This window comes from Pristiophorus japonicus, chromosome 3, assembly GCF_044704955.1.
Source record: "Pristiophorus japonicus isolate sPriJap1 chromosome 3, sPriJap1.hap1, whole genome shotgun sequence".
NCBI classification, from domain to species: domain Eukaryota; kingdom Metazoa; phylum Chordata; class Chondrichthyes; family Pristiophoridae; genus Pristiophorus; species Pristiophorus japonicus.
Window position 1 is genome coordinate 93,768,077 of NC_091979.1, and position 24,706 is coordinate 93,792,782.

The 24,706-nt window shown below is 44.6% G+C and overlaps 1 protein-coding gene across 16 annotated transcripts in view; it reads left to right on the forward strand.

The window, feature by feature from the left end:
- Window positions 1–24,706, forward strand: part of LOC139259794 (RNA-binding motif, single-stranded-interacting protein 1-like) — a 769,398-nt gene that overhangs the window by 651,853 nt on the left and 92,839 nt on the right. For all 16 annotated transcript variants that reach the window (XM_070875543.1, XM_070875544.1, XM_070875545.1 and 13 more), the window contains one exon: window positions 18,327–18,484. In XM_070875543.1, coding sequence (XP_070731644.1) covers window positions 18,327–18,484 — 158 coding nt within the window. The remainder of the gene's footprint in view (window positions 1–18,326; window positions 18,485–24,706) is intronic.

Genomic DNA, 24,706 nt, shown 5'->3' on the forward strand with positions numbered 1-24,706 from the left:
TTACAATTTATATTAATGATTTGGATGAAGGGACCGAGTGTAATGTAGCCAAGTTTGCTGATGATACAAAGATGGATGGGAAAGCAAATTGTGAGGAGGACACAAAAAAATCTGCAAAGGGACATAGACAGGCTAAGTGAGTGGGCAACAATTTGGCAGATGGCGTATAATGTGGGAAAATGTGTGGTTATCCATTTTGGCAGAAATAATAGAAAAGCAAATTATAATTTAAATGGAAAAAAATTGCAAAGTGCTGCGGTATAGAGAGACTGGGGGTCCTTGTGCATGAAACACAAAAAGTTAGTATGCAGGTACAGTAAGTAATCAGGAAGGCAAATGGAATGTTGGCCTTTATTGCAAGGGGTATAGAGTATAAAAGCAGAGAAGTCCTGCTGCAACTGTACTGGGTATTGGTGAGGCCATACCTGGAGTACTGCGTACAGTTTTGGTCTCTATTTAAGGAAAAGTATACTTGATTTGGAGGCAGTTCAGAGAAGGTTCACTCGGTTGATTCTGGAGATGAGGGAGTTGACTTATGAAGATAGATTGGGCCTATAGACATTGGAGTTCAGAAGAATGAGAGGTGACCTTATCGAAACATAGACCGGTTAGCTTGACATCAGTGGTGGGGAAAATGTTGGAATCGATCATGAAGGACGAAGTTGCAGCGCATTTGGAATGCGGGGACAGGATCGGATCAAGTCAGCATGGATTTATGAAAGGGAAATCACGCTTGACGAATCTTTTGGAATTTTTTGAGGGTATAGCATGCAGAGTGTACAGGGGAGAACCAGTGGATGTGGTGTATTTGGACTTTCAGAAGGCTTTTGACAAGGTCGCACACGAGACTGTTGTGCAAAGTCAAAGCGCATGGTTGGGGGTAATATACTGACGTGGATAGGGAACTGGTTGGCGGACAGGAAGCAGAGAGTCGGGATAAACGGGTCCTTTTCAGAATGGGAGGCAGTGACTAGTGGAGTGCCGCAGGACTCAGTGATGGGACCCCAGCTCTTTACAATATACATTGACGATTTGGATGAGGGAATGGAGTGTAATATCTCCAAGTTTGCAGATGACACTAGGACTGGGTGGCGGTGTGAGCTGTGAGGAGGACGCTAGGAGGCTGCAGGGTGACTTGGACATGTTGGGTGAGTGGGCAAATGCATGGCAGATGCAGTATAATGTGGATGGATGTGAGGTTACCCATTTTGGGGGCAAAAACACGAAGGCAGAATATTATCTGAATGGCGGCAGACTAGGAAAAGGGGAGGTGCAACGAGACCTGGGTGTCATGGTTCATCAGTCACTGAAAGTGGGCACACAGGTACAGCAGGCGGTAAAGACGGCAAATGGTATGTTGGCCTTAATAGCTAGGGGATTTGAATATAGAAGCAGGGAGGTCTTACTGCAGTTGTACAGGGCCTTAGTGAGGCCTCACCTGGAATATTGTGTTCAGTTTTGGTCTCCTAGTCTGAGGAGGGACGTTCTTGCTGTTGAGGGGGTGCAGCGAAGGTTCACCAGACTGATTCCAGGGATTGCTGGGCTGTCGTGTGAGGAGGGACTGAATAAACTGGGCCTTTATTCACTGGAGTTTAGAAGGATGAGAGGGGATCTCATCAAAACATACAAGATTCTGACGGGACTGAACAGGTTAGATGCAGGAAGAATGTTCCCGATGTTGGGGAAGTCCAGAACCAGGGGACATAGTCTTGGGATAAAGGGTAGGCCATTTCGGACTGATGAGGAGAAACTTCTTCACTCAGAGTTGTTAACCTTTGGAATTCCCCTGCTGCAGGTTGATGCCAGTTCACTGGATATATTCAAGAGGGAGTTAAATATGGCTCTTAGGATTAAGGGGATCAAGGGGTATGGAGAGAAGGCAGGAAAGGGGTACTGAAGGAATGATCAGCCATGATCTTATTGAATTGCGGTGCAGGCTCGAAGGGCCGAATGACCTACTCCTTTACTTATTTTTCTATGTTTCGATGTTTCTATATAAGATAATGAGGGGGCTTGACAAGGTTGATGCAGAGAGGATATTTCCAGTCAAAGGGGAAACTAAAACTAGGGGACATAATCTCAGAATCAGGGCCGCCCATTTAAAACTGAGATGAAAGGGATAGACAGGATAGAGGCAGAGAGGTTGTTTCCACTGGTCGGGGAGACTAGAACTAGGGGGCACAGCATAAAAATACGGGGGAAACCAATTTAAAACCGAGTTGAGAAGGAATCATTTCTTCCAGAGGGTTGTAAATCTGTGGAATTCTCTCCCCAAGGAAGCAGTTGAGGCTAGCTCATTGAATGTATTCAAGTCCAGATAGATAGATTTTTAACCAATAAGGGAATTAAGGGTTACAGGGAGCGGGCGGGTAAGTGGAGCTGAGTCCACGGCCAGATCAGCCATGATCTTGTTGAATGGTGGAGCAGGCTCGAGGGGCTAGATGGCCTACTCCTGTTCCAATTCTTATATTCTTATGTTCTTTTTGTTCCCTGAGGGTTGTAAATCTATGGCATTCTCTGCCCCACAGAGCTGTGGCGGCTGGGTCATTGAATATATTTAAGGCGGAGATAGACTGATTTTTGAGTGATAAGGGAGTAAAGGGTTATGGGGAGCGGGCAGGGAAGTGAAGCTGAGTCCATGATCAGATCAGCCATGACCTTGTTGAATGGCGAGCAGGCTTGAGGGGCCAAATGGCCTACTCATGCTCCTATTTCTTATGTTCTTATGACTATGGGAAATTTGAAGACTGAAAATCAGACAGTTTTTGTAACTTTATAAAAGCAGTTCATTTGTTTTATCACTTGTAGCATTTCAAACTTGAATGGGTATTGTTGAGAAGATTGTGTTCTCATTGACTGGGTTGTTCAGTTGCTGACCCAATTCTTTGTATACAAGCATATGTCTTGTCTTTATGACATTTTCCATTTCATTTTTGGGAAATGTTCGACACACTCGGAGGTATTGTTATTTTCTTTCAGATTATTATTATTACGGCTGAAAGTCTATCATGAAGGGCCTCTGCTCACAACTGTGTCCCCTAAAAGAGTATAAATTACCCTCACTTTGTCCTTTGTGTGAATCCTGCTTTTCTTTTGACTACTTTCAGCCTATTAAAGGTATCATCAAAGCAGCCAGTGTTGCCATGCTTGCTCAACTCATTTTACTAATAGCACAGAAACAAGAAAGGGACAATGCATTTTTCAAAGCATTTCAGGTTATTTTACCCAAGTATTTTTTTGTCATGATTCCATCAGAGGGTTCATTAAAAAAACCTTCTATATGTTTTATATTGTTGGAATGTAATGGGGCCGAAATTCAGAGTCAGGATAAGGCCCGTTACCGCCGTTTTTGCAGCGGCCATGCGGGGGAATTGAGTGGATGCTGTGTTGCAGTCCAGTGGCTGCCATGACCCGAATTAACCTCGGGGATTTTTCTGCCGGTCCCCACTTGCACCCTGCTGCTGCTGACCACTGCAAGAGCATCATCAAATCGTGCACTCCCGCACCTCCATCCCACTCCACGCGAAATTTACCTAAAAAGACCCACTAACCGCCGCGCGGTACCCCCGACAGCTTTCTCTGTTGGTGCACCTTGTTTTTTGTGTGTGAGTCGTGGCAGCCCTTCAAGGGGAGGATGCACTGCCATGGCCGCCATGTTTTTCTTTTTGCCAGCCGACTTCCCGATTGGCCGGGCAATTATGGCCCCAGGTTCGGCCGGGTAGCCAACAGTCAGCCTGGCACCCCCTCATGGGTGCCAGGCCATTGGCCTGGCCGAAACCCTCCCTGGTAGATCAGTGGCCGAACCTAAAAAAATCGCTCCTTCGCTCCCCTTTAAATGAGGGGAGGGACATGGTGACGCACACGCTCACTGACATCACCAGCGGCGGAGACTCCATTCCGTCCCGCACCAGCACTTACCGCTGCACTTCCGCCCCTATTATGACCGGCTTCCGGTCTGCTCCAAAAAAATTGATAGAGGTAAAAATAGATCAAGAGTTCACCTCATTGGATCCAACGGTAAAAACATTTTTTTTTTAAAAGGTAGGTGTGCCAGCTTTCTGGCGGGCCTAAATTTCGGCCCCAATATCTCTATCACACTTGTAAGGGGCCACTTTTAATTTTTTTTAAAATTTGTGTTCTTTCTCTCCATGGCTACAATCCCAGCATTGACCCCCAAAATGGTCCAGATATCCACTGGTTGTCATGGAAGTATGTCTCATCTGATCAGCATACCTCTGCCACAATAATACTAGTCCCACTGTTCGTCCACAATGTGGGAACTCCTGATGTGGGAACTCTTAACGCTTATGTTTTGGGGGGACTAGCTTCAGCCCCTCTGGTGGACTCCCATATAAGAATATAAGAAATACGAGCAGGTATGAGCTATTCAGCCCTTTGAGCCTGCTCCGCCATTCAATAAGTTCATGGCTGATCTTCTACCTCAACTCCATCTGCCTGTACCATCCCCATATCCCTTGAGTGCCTTGGTATCCAAAAACTGTTGAGCTCTATCTTGAATATACTCAACGACTGAGCATCCATAGCTCTCTGGGATAGAGAATTCCAAAGATTCACAACCCTTTGAGTGAAGAAATTTCTCCTCATCTTAGTCCTAAATGGCCAACCCCTTATTCTTAGGACTGTGAAGCCTAGTTTTAGACTATCCATCCAGGGGAAACAACCTCTCAGCATCTACCCTGTCAATCCCCTTCAAAATCTTATCTGTTTCAATGAGATCACCTCTCGTTCTTCTAAAGTCTTGGCAATATTGCCCTAGTCTACTCAATCTCTCCTCATAGGCCAATCCCCTCCTCCCAGGAATCAGACTAGTGAACCTTCATTGCACTCACTCTAAGGCAAGTATATCCTTCCTCAGGTAAGGAGACCAAATTGTGCACAGTACTCCAGGTGTGGTCTCACGGCGAAGCTACAACGGTAGTATGTTGGAAGGGCTGCGGATTTAAAGGACTGATAGTAGTGCCAAGAAACTCTTTGGGGTTTAATTGTATGTTTTTATTAAGTTCAATGGTAGATTTTACGCTGAACCAAAGATCTCTCAAAATTATATGATGCATATCTATAAAGGGCACTTAAAGCTTTTGACCTGCATAACTGTACAACAATCTTAAGTTTTCCAGAAGTGGCTTTGTTTTAGTGAATTACTTTCCTGAGCTTCGGAATGCTAGTCAGATTTTAGTTGAGATGTACAATGGGCCTGCACATTTTCAGAAATTAATAATACCTTAAAATTCATCTGTCAAGTTTGTTCTATAAAATTTTTAAAGAGGTGCCACACCAGTTGAAAGGCATTATATGTAAGTGGAAGATTATCATCTGTGTATGGAGTAAAGCAGACATGGAATTCCTATTAGTTGCATGCATGAGAAAATACATCTGCAGGGTTTATCATAGATTCCAGGGATTCTATATGGAATAGAATGTTCAAGTTATAACCATAGGCAATAATATCTAAATATCTGTTAATTGATATGTGAAACTCATTGGATTTTCGACAAACCAGCTTACATTTTTTTTTTAATTTAGTTATTTAGTGACCTGAGTATACAATTCAAGCAAAAAGGTAGCATTTTAATAATATCTCTATAGAGTCAGTGTTGTTGTAGAAATCGTATACCTAATGTCACCCTGGTTTTTTTCCCTTCTAAACAGAAGCGGAGTTCTCCCGGTGTCCTGACCAATATTTATCCCTCAACCAACATCATGTCATTATTGTTTGTAGGATCTTGCTATGTGAAAATTGGTTGCGTTTCCATACTTTACAACAGTGACTGTACTTCAAAAGCACTTCGTTGGCTGTAAAGTGCTTTTGGAAGTCCAGAAATTGTCAAAGGTGCTGTACAAATGTTTTTTGTTTTTTTAGCAACTGGTGCAGTCCTTTTAAAATGGCACTTTCTGAAGTGTGACATTGGAATGAAGGGGGAAGGGAAGAATGGGTGGAATAGAAAACCTGAACAAAAAGATGGAGGAAGGGAATTTGGAAGGCAGTTACTTACATAAAAAGTTTCATGGCAGAATTCATATAGAATTATTCGAAAGAGTACCACAAACTACTGACACCCGGATCCTATCCGAACCATCACTTTTCCAGCTGAGCATTATGACATCAGTTCTACCACAATGTCAGCTTGGGTACTATTTAATAAAGGCAAAATACTGTGGATGCTGGAAATCCGAAATATAAACAGAAACTGCTGAAATACTCGGCACATCAGGCAGCATTTGTGGGATTACGGAAGAGAGTTCACGGGCACAATTTTCCCCAATGCCGTTTCTTGGCGTATTTGAAGAGTTCCGCCCATTTTTGTTGGGCCCGACTACACCAAAAACAAGTTGAAAGTTTCCCCGTTTTAACTTGTGAATGTGGCCCGACACACATTGTCCTTAAGCTCTGTGGGTGGAGCCAAAGATGTGCGCCAAAAAGATTGGGTTGCCAGGGCAATGCGGGACACATTGCGGGCTGAAGCTGGAAAGTGAAACATACAAGACATTCCAGCCAGCTCATAACAACCTGCACAAGCACCTTGCACATTGCAGCTATTTAAGGCAGCAGCTTACCAACATGAAAATATTAAAGAGTCTTTGTGCCAAAAGCCTATCCTGCAAACTCTGAATTGAAAAGGCCTCCCTCACTCCCTCTCCCCCCTTTCTTCCCCCACTACCCATATCCCGGTGCCGCTCCTAACCCAGGTCAAAAGGTCTCCTACACCCCCGGAGCTGGTGCCGCACCTGGCTCAGGCCAAAAGGCCTCCCTCCACCCACCCACCCCCCCCCCCCCCCCCCCCCCCGCCGCACCGGAGCCAGTGTCACTTCTAGCCCAGGCCGAAAGGCCTCCTTTCCCCCCAAGCCGGTGCCTGGTGCTGCTTCTAGCCCAGGCCGAAAGGCCTCCCACCCCCGGAGCCAGTGCCGCTCCCAGCCCTGATCGAATGCCTTCCCCACTCTGCCACTGCTGTCCCGGCCGTGGAACTGCATCTTCTGCACTGATTCTCTTACCTGCGCTGATTTTGTTAACTGCCCAGAAGGTTTTTCAGAGCAGTCACATACGCCGTCTTAAGAAAAATCATAGTTGGCCAAACTTGCTTAAATGGCTGAAATTGGCGCGGGTGGCAGGTTACGTCCCCAATGAGGTAAAAAAAAATTGTAGCCTAACAAAATTGTACCTAAGTAAATTACACTGGCGCAGAAACTTTGGGGAAACTTGGAGATTTTAATTACCCCAAAAAACGTGCAGATAATTGAGGAAAATTGAGCCTAACATTTCAGATCTGTGACCTTTTATCAGAACTGGAAAATGTTACAGATGTAACCGGTTTTAAGCAAGCACACTAATTAATATTGGAGTCTACATTTGATCTGCAGTACTTGTCTCTTCACAGTGGAAGGTATCAGTGGGGTGCCAGGATAGCAAAACAATTGTCATGCAGCTAAGTTCTTACATTTTAAAACCTGTGATTTTAGTGCACACAATACTGAATTCTGATCTTTCATTGCTGCAATCATTTTGTGTACAAGTGTAAATCACACCTGATCTACTGTATCTCAGGAGATTGAAACACAAAGAACAACAGGACCAGTACTATGTCCCCAATTCCCAAGAATGGTGCTATTGCTAAGGTCAGAGGAATCCAGTAAAAAAACATCCATGAAGCAGCAATGCCATGTAGTTTAAGAATCACAAGCCCTCCACAACTGTCTCTTGAACCTAGTCATTTCTCCGTTTATGCTCCACACAAGCCTCCAAGCTGACTCCACCCTATCTACAAGTCAACTTCATCATACCATAGAATTACATAAAATGTACAGCACAGAAACAGGCCATTCAGCCTATCCGGTCCATGCTGGTGTTTATGCTCCACACAAGCCTCCTCTCTGCCTCTTCATCTAACCTTACCTGCATAACCCCCTCTTCCTTTCTCCCTCATGTGTTTATCTAGCTTCCGCTTAAATGCATCTGTGCTGTTCACCACAACTACTCCTTGTGGTAGTGAATTCCACCTTCTGGGTAACCACATTTCTCCTGAATTCCCTATTGGATTTATTAGTTAATATCTTATCTATGGCCTCTAGTTGTGGTCTCCCCCACAATGGGACCTCTGCATTTCTTTCTTATTTTCTACTCCCGAATCAGAACATATCTTTCCTAATCTTTGCTATACCTATGTAAACTAAATTTCCTCTATGTTCATTTGTGTGTGCATTTTAGCTACTGCGGTCTCCAGACCATTACTTTTATCTCTCTTGTTTTTCTCTTATCTTTACCCTTCTTAGGCCCTTCTCTCCTGTCTCATCCTGTCATGAAACCTTTCATTTCTCTTTTCTCTGATACTTTGCCTCTCAATCCCTATCCCAAACCATCATGATTCCTCTGCCTTCCTACACTTTTTTCACCTTACCGGACTTGAATTCCTCTTGGATAAACCCACAGCTTCCCTCTGTGCCTTTCTCGACATTCTCCAAAGGGTCCAGCGATTACTCATCACTGGCTCCTTATGAGTACCAACTCCAAGTGCCACGTCCTCCTTTGTTGTCAACCTTCCTGCCCTGCTGACAACTTCACTTCCCTTCCTCACACTAGCCAATATTGTAAATGGTTCTCCCTCATCAGGTACTGTTCCATCCCTTTCAAAACGACTTTACCTCAAATAATACACCCTCAACATTTTTGACCTTATAAATTACCGCCCCATCTCCAATTTCCCTTTCCTCTCCAAAGTCCTCGAATGTGTTGTCGCCTACCAAATGTGTCCCCATCTCAACCGCAATTCATGAGTACCATACAGTACTCCTCTGCCTTTTCTGCCTCCACAAACCAAAAACGTTTCTTAAATTTATGGATTACTGATAAGATAAGCTTTAGAATATTGTGAAGTTTCATGCATTACCTCCAAAAGGACTAAGTGCACTGCTTAAGGTTCCGAGAAGAGCAATGAGGATGATTCCAGGACTCCTGGCTCTAAGTTATGATGAGACATTCATAAGTTAATTTTGTTTTGTTCGAGAAAAGAAGATTGAGCTGTTTCCCACGTCCTTAAACTGCCTCGAGCTTGCACTGAGAGAATTAAACCAATGGATATCAATATAAGTTTAATGAGCCTCAGCCAAGATTTGAAATTGGAAGGGACTTTTTCCCCCATAGAGTAATGAATACATCCATTAGTTTGTTCCTTTTGTCTGCTCTGTAAAGTGCTTTGGGACATTGTTCTGTATTAAAGGCACTATAAAAATGAAAATTGTTATTGGTCATCCAGACAAATATAACAAGAGGAACATGATTGGAGGTTAAAAGGATAAGCATGGATGGAGATAATCAAATGCTGTGCAGAAAATGATTGACCCCGGAGATACATAAGAACATTAGAAATAGGAGCAGGAGTAGGCCATATAGCCCCTCGAGCCTGCTCCGCCATTCAATAAAATCATGGCTGATCTGATCGTGGCTTCAATTCCACTTTCCTGCCTGTTCCCCATAACCCTTGACTCCCCTGAGACCATGGAAGTATCATGCCAAGAAATGCAAGTTGTCTAGAATGTATAATTTAGGTATTGGGATTAGATAGATGTTCTGGAGTTTCATTTTATGTACCAAGTCTGTGTAAGGAAAAGGCTTAATGGGTAAATTGTCTTTTTCTAACCATGCATTACTTGTGTATTACTTTTTTAATGTACTAAGTACTTAAAGTATGTGAGAAATGGAACAAATGTTCAAAAAAAATGAAAATGGAGAAGAGCCAGGAAGATCAACGGTCAGAATAGAAATAACATTTTAGTTGTATTGGTTTATTGGGTAATAAAGCCTGACTTTCGAATAATGTCAATAGTGCAGTATAAAAATGTTTGTCAGTATTGTAGCATGTGCCCTGAAAACTTCCAAAAAATAGGTCATCCAGGGAACCTGAGAACTGTTGCTGCTTTAAGAGTTAATTACTTTTTTGTAAAGACTGCCCTTTTATATGACAGAATGAAACCATTACAATTTAAATCTCCACCATAACAGATATCACATCACTTTAAAACAAGGAACTTATTTGGCATTATATATAATATATATAACTTATTTGGCATTGCCTGAATAGCTGGAATTTTCACCTAAAAGTTTTATGGCAGAAGATACAGTTGAACATTATGGTATACAGCTTTTTTGTATGTCATTTTATCCCAATGCAATTTTTTTGCCTTTTGGATACGGAATGTAATGTACTTCATATAAATCTGTGCTCTGGGCCTCACACTGGGCACATTTCCATATTCTCAATTTCTGCTGACTCTGTTGAAAGTGCAAGCAAGAACAGAAGGAATCCGGGTGTGTGGGCTGTGGCACTTTATACTTGTAAAGATGTCACTAAGACTGAAAGCTGCTTTATTTATAATTTATTTACACCAAATGAAAAATAATCCATAGAACCCAGCAGTAGTTATTCGTCAACAATTTAGCTGTACGTTTTTAGAAAGATTTAGTATTTTAGAATATTCTAAATCTGTTACAGTATTAAAATAAATGTAGAAACACTTCAAATTAAGTGACAGTGGACCACACAAGATTCAGCAGTTAATTTGCTAATGAATTTAATAAAAGCAATGCAGGTTGCATTCCTAATCTGTACATTTAAGACAGAAGGCTATTCCAACATTTCAAGAAAGCAGTTGTTGGAAAATGAATGTTTCTAACACTGAATAAAGGTTAAATCTTGCAAAATGTATAACAGGATTTGACAGTAAACAATTTTTTATACTGTAACATCTGCTTTGATGCTGTGAAATTGATAAATGGCTTTGATCCATCTGTGTTTAAAATATTTATCTAAATTAATCTTGCAGTGAACTAGTTGATTTCATAAAATAGATGCGGCTGAAGACCATGCAACCCATGATAGTAAATTTATTCAGAAAGAGCCTATAGTCCCCCAATCATGGCATCCAACTGTCTCTTAACTGATTCTAATGTTTTTTGCCTTCACTACCCTATCCAGATGTTCATCTTTGTACGAAAAACGTCCTGAAATCAGTCCTAAATTTCCCTTTCACTGGTGTCATCTTGCCCCACTGTTATGGTTTAGTTTGAATTTGTGTTCCAGGCCTACCTTTTTCATACTATTTACTGTCTAAGGTCACCTCTGTGTCACCAACTTTTCCAGACAGAAAAGCTGAAGTTTATCCAGTCATTACTCAATCTTCTGACACTAGGGATCATCAGTCTCCTGGTTCTTCGCTGAATTGCCTCGAGTGTATGAATGCCTCAGTGGCATAAACCGTATGCAGTACTCAAGGTGAGGTCTGGCCAAACCAGAATGCAGTTTAAACATAACTTATTCCAACATGCACTCTACTGTTTTGAGAACTCCCATCACCAATCCCCAAGGTACATTCAGCATACTTCACAACAACAAGAGAAAGAGAGACATAGAGAAACCTCTCAAGGAGTTGCACAAAAAAAAAATCAGAGACAAAAGTGGACATTGAGCCAAAGGAAGGAGGTATTAAGACGAGTGTCCAAAAGCTTGGTCAATGAAGTGAGTTTTCAGATGGTGCAGAGGTATAGGGAGGGAACTTCAGAGCATCCGGCTGAAGCTACAGATGCCAATAGATCAAAGGGAGGGATGCACAAGAGTCCAGGGGCGGAGGAACAGAGTTCTTGGACAGCGGATTGGTATCTATTTATTATTTAAAGCATGAAACATTGGGGAACTGTGCATGTGCTGTTTCAATTGCTGCAAACTAACAACATAGTTTAAATCACAGTTCAGAGCTGTTGAGCAGGATGGGAAGGCGGAAGGACATGGTATCCTCAGATGTTAGCAGTGTGCATCGGCAGATCCAGTATACCAGCAGAGAAGTGAGGAGCCAGGGCAGGTGAAAAGTAAATCCATGGGTTCAGTGAAGATGAGCGAACTAGTCCCAGGAACAGCTGTAGGGAGGTGAGGAGCACACGAGATCGGAAGCAGCAATCGGAGCATGAGGAGCTGATTCAGTCCAGTTCAGCCCAGTAAAGAGTGACTGAGGAGTTCTGAAGGCTAAATGGAATCAGTGGCTACGGGAAGCAAGCAGAAAGCAGCAAAGCACATCATTCAGTAGCAAGGGAGCAGAATCCAGAACAGGATGGGAACCAACAGGAGCAGATCAAAATTAGATTAGTGTACAGTGAAAAATTCCCAACAGAGGAGCAGAAAACTAAAGCTAAAGCAGACCAATTACTAGAGGGAGGAAGTCCAGCAGAGAATACGGCCTCAGTAGAAAGCAACGACAAAGATGGAGGAAATGGTAAAGTCCAAAAGACAGCGAGGAAATGGTAAAGTCCAGAAGACAGCAGGGAAATTAACTTTGGCCCAAGAAAAGGCACATATGTGTCCAGGACTCAAAACAGCACAGTAAAGCTGAGAGGGCAGCATTGTGTTGGAAATACAGATCTGAAGCTCAGCTCAGCAGGTAACGGCAGTGGGGTGGACACTAGACTGGAAGCTCAGCAGGTAATGGCAGTAGGTGGAGTGGGGGTGGGGTGGGTGGGACCGGGTGGACACTGTAGGCTGGAACAGGTTACCCACCACAACATAAATCCTTTAATAATTAGCCACTGATTCATTCTCGGCCAATTTCTTAATTAATTCCCACATTTTATCCTGAATCAACATCACTTTAAATTAACCAGCAGTTTTTTTTGTGAATTTTATCACATAATTTTACAATTACAATATTAAGTCGACTAACCTAGAAATTCAACTCGGGCAGTGGACAGTGGAACTGAATATCAGGCGCTATGTATAACAGGCGGCTGATCTGATACCCCCCGTTTTGCACCACTGCCTGAGTCTAATTTCTAGGCCACTGTATTTGATTTTATATTGTCTTCAGTCTGTTCCATCCGTGCCAATGTAATCAAAAGTGACCTTTACCTTTGTCAACCTTACAAAACTTGGATTGATTGAGAAAGTAATTTTCTGCCTTTATATTCCGGTATGCAGTCTTACCTGGCAAGAGTGCATATTTTAAATTCCACTCCATGCTGAGCACAATTCTCTGACCATTTAAATGAATGGTCAGAAAGCTGTGGCCATTGTTCACACAATTTCTGATATGCACTGTCACTGGGTACGTCACCCCACTGAAAGCACACTTTGGAGAATTTCCCCGAAATGCGAACAATTTTGACTTGGTGCCTACACTCCTGCTGTGAGCTGAGTTATTTTTTCTTTTTTTTAAAAAAAAACATAGCTGTGGACATTGAAATATTTAAAATGTGATGCTCATTTTAAATAAGTGGTTATGTCTGTAAGTGTCCGAGAATATAAGAAAGCATGAAATGAGAAAAAATCACACCAAACTCCTGTAGTGGTTGTGAATAAGTCTGGAATTAAAAATAATTATATCTGTAATAAAGAAGCTAAAATAATTTCTCAAATCTAAAATTCTAATAACAAAGATTAAAACCTGGAAACAACCCTGAAATTAGAAAATTTGGATGGACAGGTTTTATTTAATCTATCCATTACAGTTCTAGAAGGCCCAATAGAAAAAAGTCATTTGCATTTATACAGCACCTTTCACGACATCAGGATGTCCCAAAGCACTTCACAGGCAATGAAGTATGTTTGAAGTGTCGTCACTAAATAGAGTTAGGAGTGAAGAGATAGAGGAAATTGTCTTTTTAAATAACATTCTATATGTCATTTTGTTCAGTTTGTTGCTTTTGTAAACTTGGCAACGACAGGTCAATTATTCCAACATGAGCGGTGGGAAAATTATTAGAGACCATTGTCAAGGACAAAATTAATTCTCACTTGGAGAAGAATGGGTTAATAAGAGACAGCCAGTATTTGTTAAAGGCAAATCGTGTCTGACTAACCTGATTGAGTTCTTTGATGAAGTAACAGAGTGTTGAAGATAGTGCAGTAGATGTTGTATGTATGGACTTTCAAAAGGCATTTGAATAAGTACCTCATAACAAACTTATTCGGAAAATAGAAGTGCATGGCATTAAAGGTATGGTAGTAACTTGGGTACGAAATTGGCTGAGGAATAGGAGGCAGAGAGTCGTGGTGAACGGATGTTCTTCAGACTCTAAAGAAGTATGCAGTGGGGTCCCCCAGGGTATTAGGACCATTGCTTTTATTATATATAAATGACCTGGACTTGGGTATAGAGAGTACAATGTTGAAGTTTGCAGCTGATACCAAACTTGCCAACATCGCAAATAGTGAGCATGGTAGCAGCAGACTTCACAAGGACACAGACAGACTGGTGAAATCAGTAGATACATGGCAGATGCAATTTAATGCGTATAAGTGTGAAGTGATGCACTTGGAAGAAACAAAATGGAGAGAGTATAATTTAAATAGTCCAATTTTAAGGGGGATGCAAGAACAGAGGGAGCAGGGTGTGCATATTCACAAATCTTTGAAGGAGGCAGGGCAAGTGATAAGGCGATTAAGCAAATGTATGGGATACTTGGCTTTGTAAATAATGTATAGAATACAAAAATAATAAAATCATGCTTAAACCTTTACAAATCTCTGGTTAGGCCTCAACTGGAGTATTTTGAGGCATCGCATTTTAGGAAGAATGTCAAGGCCCTGGAGAGGGTATAGAGGAGGTTTACCAGGATGATGCCAGGGATAAGGGAGTTCAGTTAGATGGAGAGATTGGAGAAGCTGGGATTGTTTACTTAGAGCAGAGAAGGTTAAGGGGAGACCTAATAGAGGTTTTCAAAATTCTGAGGGGCTTTGAGAGAGGGAAAAACTATTTCCTTTGGAAAGTGGGCTGGTAACCAGAGGTCATACATGTAAAATAATTGGTAAAAGAACTAGAGGAGAAATTAGGATAAATTTCTTCACACACAGGGTTGTTGTGATCTGAAAGACTTGTGGAAGGAGATTCCATAGGAAGTTTCAAAAGGCAATTGGACAAGTACATGAAGCCTAATTTGTCGGGTTATGGAGAAAAAGGGATGCGTGCAATAAAGTTACAGCAGTTATCATGGGTGACTTTAATCTACATATAGATTGGACTAACCAAACTGATAGCAATACTGTGGAGGAGGATTTCCTGGAGTCTATAAGGGATGGTTTTCTAGACCAATATGTCGAGGAATCAACTAGAGAGCAGGCCATCCTAGACTGGGTCTTGTGTAATGAGAGAGGATTAATTAGCAAGCTTGTCGTGCAAGGCCCCTTGGAGAAGAGTGACCACAATATGGTAGAATTCTTCATTAAGATGGAGAGTGACACAGTTAATTCAGAGATTAGGGTCCTGATCTTAAAGAAAGGTAACTTTGATGGTATGAGACGTGAATTGGCTAGGATAGACTGGTGAATGATACTTAAAGGGTTGACGGTAGATAGGCAATGGCAGACATTTAAAGATCACCTGGATGAACTACAACAATTGTACATCCCTGTCTGGTGTAAAAATACAACGGGGCTAACAAGGAAAATTAGGGATAGTGTTAAATCCAAGGAAGAGGCATATAAATTGGCCAGAAAAAGCAGCAACACTGAGGACTGGGACAAATTTAGAATTCAACAGAGGAGGACTAAGGGTTTAATTAGGATGGGGAAAATAGAGTATGAGAGTAAGCTTGCAAGGAACATAAAAATTGACTGCAAAAGCTTATATAGATATGTGAAGAGAAAAAGATTAGTAAAGACAAATGTAGGTCCTTTGCAGTCAGAATCAGGTGAATTCATAATGGGGAACAAGGAAATGGCAGACCAAATGAACAAATACTTTGGTTCTGTCTTCACTAAGGAAAACACAAATAACCTCTCGAAAATACTTGGGGACTGAGGATCTAGCGAGAAGGAGGAACTGAGGGAAATCCTTATTCGTCAGGAAATGGTGTTAGGGAAATTGATGGGATTGAAGGACGATAAATCCCCAGGGTCTGATAGTCTGCATCCCAGAGTACTTCAGGAAGTGGCCCTAGAAATAGTAGATGCATTGGTGGTCATTTTCCAACATTCCATGGACTCTGGATCAGTTCCTATGGATTGGAGGGTAGCTAATGTAACTCCACTTTTTAAAAAAGGAGGGAGAGAGAAAACAGGGAATTTATAGACCAGTTAGCCTGACATCGGTAGTGGGGAAAATGCTGGAATCAATTATTAAAGATGTAATAGCAGCGCATTTGGAAAGCAATGACAGAATCAGTCCAAGTCTGCATGGATTTATGAAAGGAAAATCATGCTTGACAAAACTTCTCGAATTTTTTGAGGATGTAACTAGTAGAGTGGATGAGGGAGAACTAGTGGATGTGGTGTATTTGGACTGTCAAAAGGCTTTTGACAAGGTCCCACACAAGAGATTAGTGTGCAAAATTAAGGCACATGGGATTGGGGGTAATGTATTGACGTGGATAGAGAACTGGTTGGCGGACAGGAAGCAGAGAGTCGGAATAAATGGGTTCTTTTCAGAATGGCAGGCAGTGATTAGTGGGGGTGTACCGCAAGGTTCAATGCTGAGACTGCAGCTATTTACAATATATATTAATGATTTAGACGAAGAAATTGAATATAATATCTCCAAGTTTGCAGATGACACTAAGCTGGGTGGCAGTGTGAGCTGTGAGGAGGATGCTAAGAGGCTGCAGGGTGACTTGGACAAGTTAGGTGAGTGGGCAAATGTATGGCAGATGCAGTATAATGTGGATAAGAGTGAGGTTATCCACTGGTGGCAAAAACAGGAAGGCAGAATATTATCTGAATGGTGACAGATTAGGAAAAGGGGAGGTGCAATGAGACCTGGGTGTCATGGTATATCAGTCATTGAAAGTTGGCATGCAGGTACAGCAGGCAGTATGAAAGCATATGGCATGTTGGCCTTCATAGTGAGAGGATTTGAGTATTGGAGCAGGTAGGTCTTGCTGCAGTTGTACAGGGCCTTGGTGAGACCACACCTTGAGTATTATGTTCAGTGTTGGTCTCCTAATGTGAGGAAGGACGTTCTTGCTATTGAGGGAGTGCAGCGAAGGTTCACCAGACTGATTCCCGGGATGGCAGGACTGACATATGAGGAGAGACTGGATTGACTGGCCTGTATTCACTGGAGTTTAGAAGGGTGAGAGGGGATCTCATAGAAACATATAAAATTTTGACGCGACTGGACAGGTTAGATGCAGGAAGAATCTGCCAATGTTGAAGTCCAGAACGAGGGGACACAGTCTAAGGATAAGGGGTAAGCCATTTAGGACTGAGATGAGGAGAAACTTCTTCACTCAGAGAGTTGTTAACCTGTGGAATTCCCTACCGCAGAGAGTTGTTGATGCCAGTTCATTGGATATATTCAAGAGGGATTTAGATATGGCCCTTACAGCTAAAGGGATCAAGGGGTATGGAGAGAAAGCAGGAAAGGGGTACTGAGATAAATGATCAGCCATGATCTTATTGAATGGTGGTGCAGGCTCGAAGGGCTGAATGGCCTACTCCTGCAACTATTTTCTATGTTTCAGCCACCACACAGGCTTGACAGAGCTAAGTCTTGGTCCAGTGGCAAGGATTACCCAAGACAACTGGAGACCTGCGCTGCTGCACGGATCTAGTGCACACATGTATCGTAGTGTGAGCTGGTCCGTGCTGTCCCTGGGCCCCTGGCCCTGAACTCGTGCCTCCCCTGGGCCCCGATCACATCCCTTCACAGTCTCTCGCAGCTCCTTTGCCCTGACCTCACTGCTCCTGCTGTATCTGCCCGCTCTCCAATCACAGACCTGGATCTTGATGACGTCACTCTCCACAGCCGTCGCCCTCCTGCACCAGCTTGTGCTGTACCTTGTAGTAGTATGCCTCCACGCTGCCCATGGCCGCCGCTCGCCGCCCCTTTTATGGCCCCGACCTTTTATGGTGAGGGAACATGAACAACTATAATAGATGTTATGCCATATGGTGAACAAACTTCTCTTTGGAATTGGATAGCATTCTTATTGTATTGTAATATTTTTGTTATGTATTTTATTAATTAGATTTACTTCATAAAAGATATTGAGGTCTGGTGGGGATTCATAATATATACAGCATATTTTTTTAATATTTTCATAACAAATTTAATAAACCCTATCTACCAGCATACTGTCTTGGAAGCGAAATGATTGAGATTGGACAGCGATGTAATTTGGAGTAGATGCTTTCTAAGCAACATTCAAAAATCTACATTTCATAGTTGTTAGATAAGCAACAGAAGCATGTACAGGTCAAATCTGTGGAAATTAAGTGGACCACCCAACAGAAAAGGATTGATCAATCAAAGGCCATGCTGCTGTGAGTTTTGAGAATATGGAAACGAGTCAATCTTTCAAAACAGAGTACTCATTATAATATGTGTTCTTTCAGCAACAAGAACAGGACCCCACAAACTTGTATATCTCCAATCTACCACCATCAATGGATGAACAAGAACTGGAGAATATGCTGAAGCCATATGGACAAGTAATCTCCACACGAATACTACGAGATGCCAGTGGCACAAGTCGTGGTGTTGGCTTTGCAAGGTATTGTAGCTGTTTGGATTTTAAATGCTTAATTTATACTGACTGGGCAGTTAACAATTTCATCCCAATACATATATTATCCATACTAGATTTTAGGACTCCAGAATACAGCTACAAATTTGCCTAGCTCAATACAAAGGATTTCTATATACTTGAGAAAAAAAATTCAGTTTCAGTTTTCTGGCTTCTACTTTATCTATCTGCTCTGCAGGACTGCCTGCATGCAGCATGGGTAGCTGGAAAGTGAAAAAAGATTGTGGGCTGAGGAGGAAGTGGGGTGTGAGAAGAAGGATTAGGAATGACCATACCGTTGTTGTTCCCAAAGGGTTGAACCTTGCCGGTGGTCGTGGCCTCTACCACATGGCACCCAATGATCTCAAGCACTCCGCAAGCTGGCTTGGCCCCCTTCTGTCCACTCCTGCTCCCAGCCGTTATGTGTGACCTTGGTCTGTAAGAGAAAGGGAAGTGTTGAGTGAATTTAATGCAATGTGTTTTGGTGATGTACCTGCCATAGTTGAATCGCTACCATTGTGTGCAAGGTGTGAGATGTGGGTGAGCGTGTTGATGGGTGCAAGGAGCAGTGTGTGAAACTTGTGGTGCAGTTGGTGTTATGTGGCATTTGCTGATGCCTTCACTCACTTTGACCACTCGTATGAGGTCATTAAACTTCTTCCGCCACTGAATGTGTGTCCTGGGGTTAACTGCTGGCCATGACATAGTCCGCTATCTCACGCCACATGGTCTTGGATGTGTGTGGCGAGGAATTTTGCAGTTTTATTTTCTGCTCAAGTAGTCAATCTCTTGTGGCATTACTCATAGTAAGCCTGAGAATATGGTTGCTCTCTTAGTTGTCTCTGCTATCTTTGTGTAGCTCTTCTCTGTTTCTCCCCATTCTGCTTTTGTTTGTTTCCTCTTCTGTTCTCCTCACTTTAACCTCTATTTCTTTCCCTGTTTGTCATCTTCTGCCTTTCTCTTGTGCCTTTTTTTTCTTTCCTTTTGAATGGGTGGTCTGGTACGTTGGACTAGAAGCCATCAATGGCCAAAGACTATGCTTGATGTGAAGGAAACATGGCTCTCAGTGATACCCTTCTTATCCCCTCCCCCAATACTCATGCTTCCCAGACTCACTTACTCCCATTATGGCCCCAAACTTTTCCTCCCCCCACTCCTTCACACCCATCACCACCCCTACCTGTAGTGGTTTTCCTATTCACGCAATTAATTGTAGCATTATTGCAATATAAACCTTGAGCTTGGCCTTCAAGGTGATGCCATGCTGACACCATGTGCCATTAATGTGTAAGTTCTCCTGATCAACGTGTACTTGTTAGAGAGCACACTTCCCTAATCATTGAACTGAATCATTTTGGTGAAATATAAAGCTTTCCTGGTATTGGCTTATATGTAACCTTCATTTTCCTGAGGCTGATGGTGAGGCCAGCTGCTGCCAAGAATGCGGTGTTCAACTGGATATCTTCCTGGACGTATGTTTCTGCTGCATAATCATCTCCAAAGAGCAGTTCAGGAATGAGAGCTCTCATTACATTGCTGGATGCATTGTTCAGGTTGAACAAGCTTGCCAGCTATGTAACAGTGACAGATAGACGGACGGTGCCTTTGTGATATCATTGAAAACGTCAGCTAAAATTTGGCCAACAGGGCCACAACAAACTTTAATGCTATTTTAAATCTTGAAAGTTCACCAAGAGATTTCCTTCCAATATAGTTGCCCAAGTATAATATTGGAACAGTGTAAATGTATACTTCTAGTTATCGAAAACTTCGCTGGAAAATTGTGTTTTTAATTAATTCACGGGATGTGGCATTGCTGGCTAGGCCAGCATTTATTGCCCATCCCTAATTGCCCTTGAGAAGGCGTTGGTCAGCTGCCTTCTTGAACGGCTACAGTTCGTGTGGTGACCGTACTCCCACAGTGCTGTTGGGTAGGGCGTTCCAGGATTTTGACCCAGTGACGATGAAGGAACAGCAATAGATTTCCAAGCCAGGATGGTGTGTAACTTGGAAGGAAATTTGGAGGTAGTTGTGATCCCATGCACTTGCTTACCCTTGTCCTTCTAGATGGTAGAGGTTGTGGGTTTGGGAGGTGCTGTCGAAGAAGCCTTGGCGAGTTGCTGCAGTACATGTTGTAGATGGTACATACTGCAGACACGGTGCGATGGTGCTGGAGGGAGTGAATTTTTAGGGTGGTGGATGAGGTGCCAATCAAGCGGGCTGGTTTGTCCTGGATGGTGTTGAGCTTCTTGAGTGTGCACTGCTCCAAGCAAGTGGAGAGTATTCCATCACACTCCTGACTTGCGCCTTGTAGATAATGGAAAGGCTTTGGGGAGTCAGGTGGTTAGACACACACTACAGAAGACCTAGCCTTTGACCTGCTTTTGTAGCCACTGTCATCATCATCATCATCATAGGCAGTCCCTCGGAATTGAGGAAGACTTGCTTCCACTCTTAAAATGAGTCCTTAGGTGGCTGAACAATCCAATACGAGAGTCACAGGTGGGACAGATAGTCGTTGAGGGAAGGGGTGGGTGGGACTGGTTTGCCGCACGCTCTTTCTGCAGCCTGCGCTTGGTTTCTGCATGCTCTCGGCAATGAGACTCGAGGTGCTCAGCGCCCTCCCGGATGCACTTCCTCCACTTAGGGCGGTCTTTGGCCAGGGACTCCCTAGTGTCAGTGGGATCAGGGAGGCTTTGAGCATATCCTTGTAACGTTTCCTCTGACCACCTTTGGTTCGTTTGCCGTGAAAGAGTTACGAGTAGAGTGCTTGCTTTGGGAGTCTCGTGTCTGGCATGCGGACAATGTGGCCTGCCCAGCAGAGCTGGTCGAGTGTGGTCAGTGCTTCAATGCTGGTGATATTGGCCTGGTCGAGGACGCTAATGTTGATGCATCTGTCCTCCCAGGGACAGTATTTATATTATAGACAGTATGTGTAACCACTGTATTTATGTGGCTGGTCCAGTTAGGTTTCTGCTCAATGGTGACCCCCCAGGATGTAGAGGATTTAACAATGGGAAGGTGATTGAACTTTCTCTTGTTGGTGCCGTCTGGCACTTGTGTGACGCAAATGTCACATGCCACTTATCAGCCCAAGCCTGAATGTTGTCCAGGTCTTGCTGCATACTGGCATGGACTGCTTCATTATCTGAGGAGTTGCGAATGGAACTGAACACTGCAATCATCAGCGAACATCCCCACTTCTGACCTTATGGAGGGAAGGTCATTGATGAAGCAGCTGAAGATGGTTGAGCCTCGGACACTGCCCTGAGGAACTCCTGCAGTAATGTCCTGGGATGGAGGTCTCTAACAATCACATATCTTCCTTTGTGCTAGGTATGACTCTGGCCAGTGGAGAGTTTTCGCTCTGATTCCCATTGACTTCAATTTTTGATGCCACACTCGGTCAAATGCTGCCTTGATGTCAAGGGCAGTCACTCTCACCTCACCTCTGGAATTCAGCTCTTTTGTCCATGTTTGGACCAAGGCTGTAATGAGGCCTGGAGCCCAGTGGTCCTGGCAGAACTCAAACTGAGCATAGGTGAGCAGGTTATTGGTGAGTGCTGCTTGATAGCACTGTCGATGACACCTTCCACTTTGTTGATGATTGAGAGTAGACTGATGGGGTGGTAATTGACCGGATTGGATTTGTCCTGCTTTTTGAGGACAGGACATACCTGGGTAATTTTCCATATTGTCGAATAGATGCCAGTGTTGTAGCTGTACTGGAACATTTAGCACGGCTTATAGTGCCACACAACTTGATGGAGGGTGTCCTCAGTGTGAAGATGAGACTTAGTCTCCACAAGGGCTGTGAGGTGGTCACTCCTGCCAATGCTGTTAAAAGTAGATTGGTGAGGATGAAGTCAAGTATGTTTTCTCTCGTGTTGATTCTCTCACCACCTGCCGCAGGCCCAGTCTGGCAGCTATATCCTTCAGGGCTCGGTCAGTAGTGGTGCTACCAAGCCACTCTTGGTGATGGACATTGAAATCCCCCCCCCCCAGATAGTCTGTGCCCTCGCTACCCTTAGTGCTGCTTTCAAGTGGTGTTCAACATGGAGGAATTTTGATTCATTAGCTGAGGGAGGGCGGTAGGTGGTAATCAGCAGGAGGTTTCCTTGCCCACGTTTGACCTGACGCCATGAGACATCATTGGATCCGGAGTCAATGTTGAGGACTCCCAGGGCCACTCCTTCCCAAATGTATACCACTGTAATGCTGATGGGTCTGTCCTGACGATGTGACCGAACATACTCCGGGATGATGGAGGAGTCTGGGACGTTGGCTGAAAGGTATGATTCTGTGAGTATGACTATGTCAGGCTGCTGCTTGATTAGTCTGCGGGACAGCTCTCCCAATTTTGGCACAAGTCTCCAAATGTTGGTGAGGAGGACTTTGCAGGGTTAACTGGTGTGCCTTTGTCATGTCCGAATCCGATGCCTCGGTCGAAGCCAGCTGGTTCATCTGGTTTTATTCATATTATACTTTGTCATACTGGTTTGATTGAATGGCCACTTCAGAGGGTAGTTAAGAGTCGACCACTTTGCTGTGGGTCTGGAGTCATATAAAGGCCAGACCGGACAAGGATGGCAGATTTCCTTCCCTGAAAGACATTAAGTGAACCAGATGGGTTTTTATGACTATTGAGAAGTTTCATAGGGCCCAAGTTTCCACATGATTTGCGCCTGATTTTTAGGAGCAACTGGTGGAGAACGGACTATCTTAGAAATCGCAATTCTCCACATTTTTATTTCTGCAGTTCTAGTCAGGTAGAACAGTTCTACTTTGGAACAGAATTTTTTCTTCAAAAGGGGGTGTGTCCGGCCACTGACGCCTGATTTGAAAGTTTCCACAGTGAAAACGTACTCCAAACTAAAGTAGAATGGAGCAAGTGAAGATTTTTGTAGAACTGAAAAAACCTGTTCTACACATTAAAAAATCAGGCGCAGGTTACAAATTAGGCGCCCAGAACGAGGTGGGGGGGGGAGGGGGGGGAGAAGGGAAGTCATTAAATTCTATAATAAATCCTTATACAAATATTATACAAATAAATCCAACCTGAATAAACATTTATAAGCAAAGAAAAGATTAAATAAACCATCTTCCTACCTGTGTGAAAGTGCTTCAGGCAGGCCTTTCGGGACCGAAGGCTAAACGGGCCGGCCCGAGACTTCAGGCAGGGCCCGTCCCCAGCACCAGATTTACAGGTAGGCGGCGTTGGGTTGGGTTGGGTTGGGTCGGGGAGGTTCGGTTCGGTTCGGGGGGAGGGGAAGAGAGGGAGGGGGTGAGGGGGAGGGGGAGAGGGAGGGAGGGAGAGGGAGAGAGAGAGAGAGAGAGAGAGGGGGGGGGAAAGAGGGGGAGGGGAAAGAAAAGAGAGAGAGAGAGAGAGAGGGGTCAGGTCGGGGTCAGGTCGGATCCAGTCTGGGAGCGGGAGTCGGGTCGGGTCCAGTGGGGGGGGGGGGGGGGTCGGGTCGGGTCAGGGGGCGGGAGCGCGGGTCGGGTCCAGTCGGGGGGGCGGGGAGCGGGAACAGGAGCGCGGGTCCAGTTGGGGGGGCGGGGAACGGGAACAGGAGCGCGGGTTGGGTCGGGTCCAGTCGGGGGGGGGGGGGTGGGGGGCGCGGAGCGGGAACAGGAGCTCAGGTCGGGTCCAGTCGGGGAGGGGGTGCGGAGCGGGAACAGGAGCGCGGGTTGGGTCGGGTCCAGTCGGGGGGGGGGGAGCGGGTGTCGGGTCTGGTCCAGAGGCGGGGGGGGCGGGGAGCGGGTGTCAGGTCTGTTCCGGAGGCAGGGGGGGGCGGGGAGCGGGTGTCGGGTCTGGTCCGGAGGCAGGAGGGGTGCGGGGAGCGGGTATCGGGTCTGGTCCAGAGGCGGGGGGGGCGGGGAGCGGGTGTCGGGTCTGGTCCGGAGGCAGGAGGGGTGCGGGGAGTGGGTATCGGGTCTGGTCCGGAGGCAGGGGGGGTGCGGGGAGCGGGTATCGGGTCTGGTCCAGAGGCGGGGGGGGCGGGGAGCGGGTGTCAGGTCTGTTCCGGAGGCAGGGGGGGGCGGGGAGCGGGTGTCAGGTCTGGTCCAGAGGCGGGGGGGGCGGGGAGCGGGTGTCAGGTCTGTTCCGGAGGCAGGGGGGGGCGGGGAGCGGGTGTCGGGTCTGGTCCGGAGGCAGGGTGGGGGGGGGAGCGGGTATCGGGTCTGGTCCGGAGGCAGGAGGGGTGCGGGGAG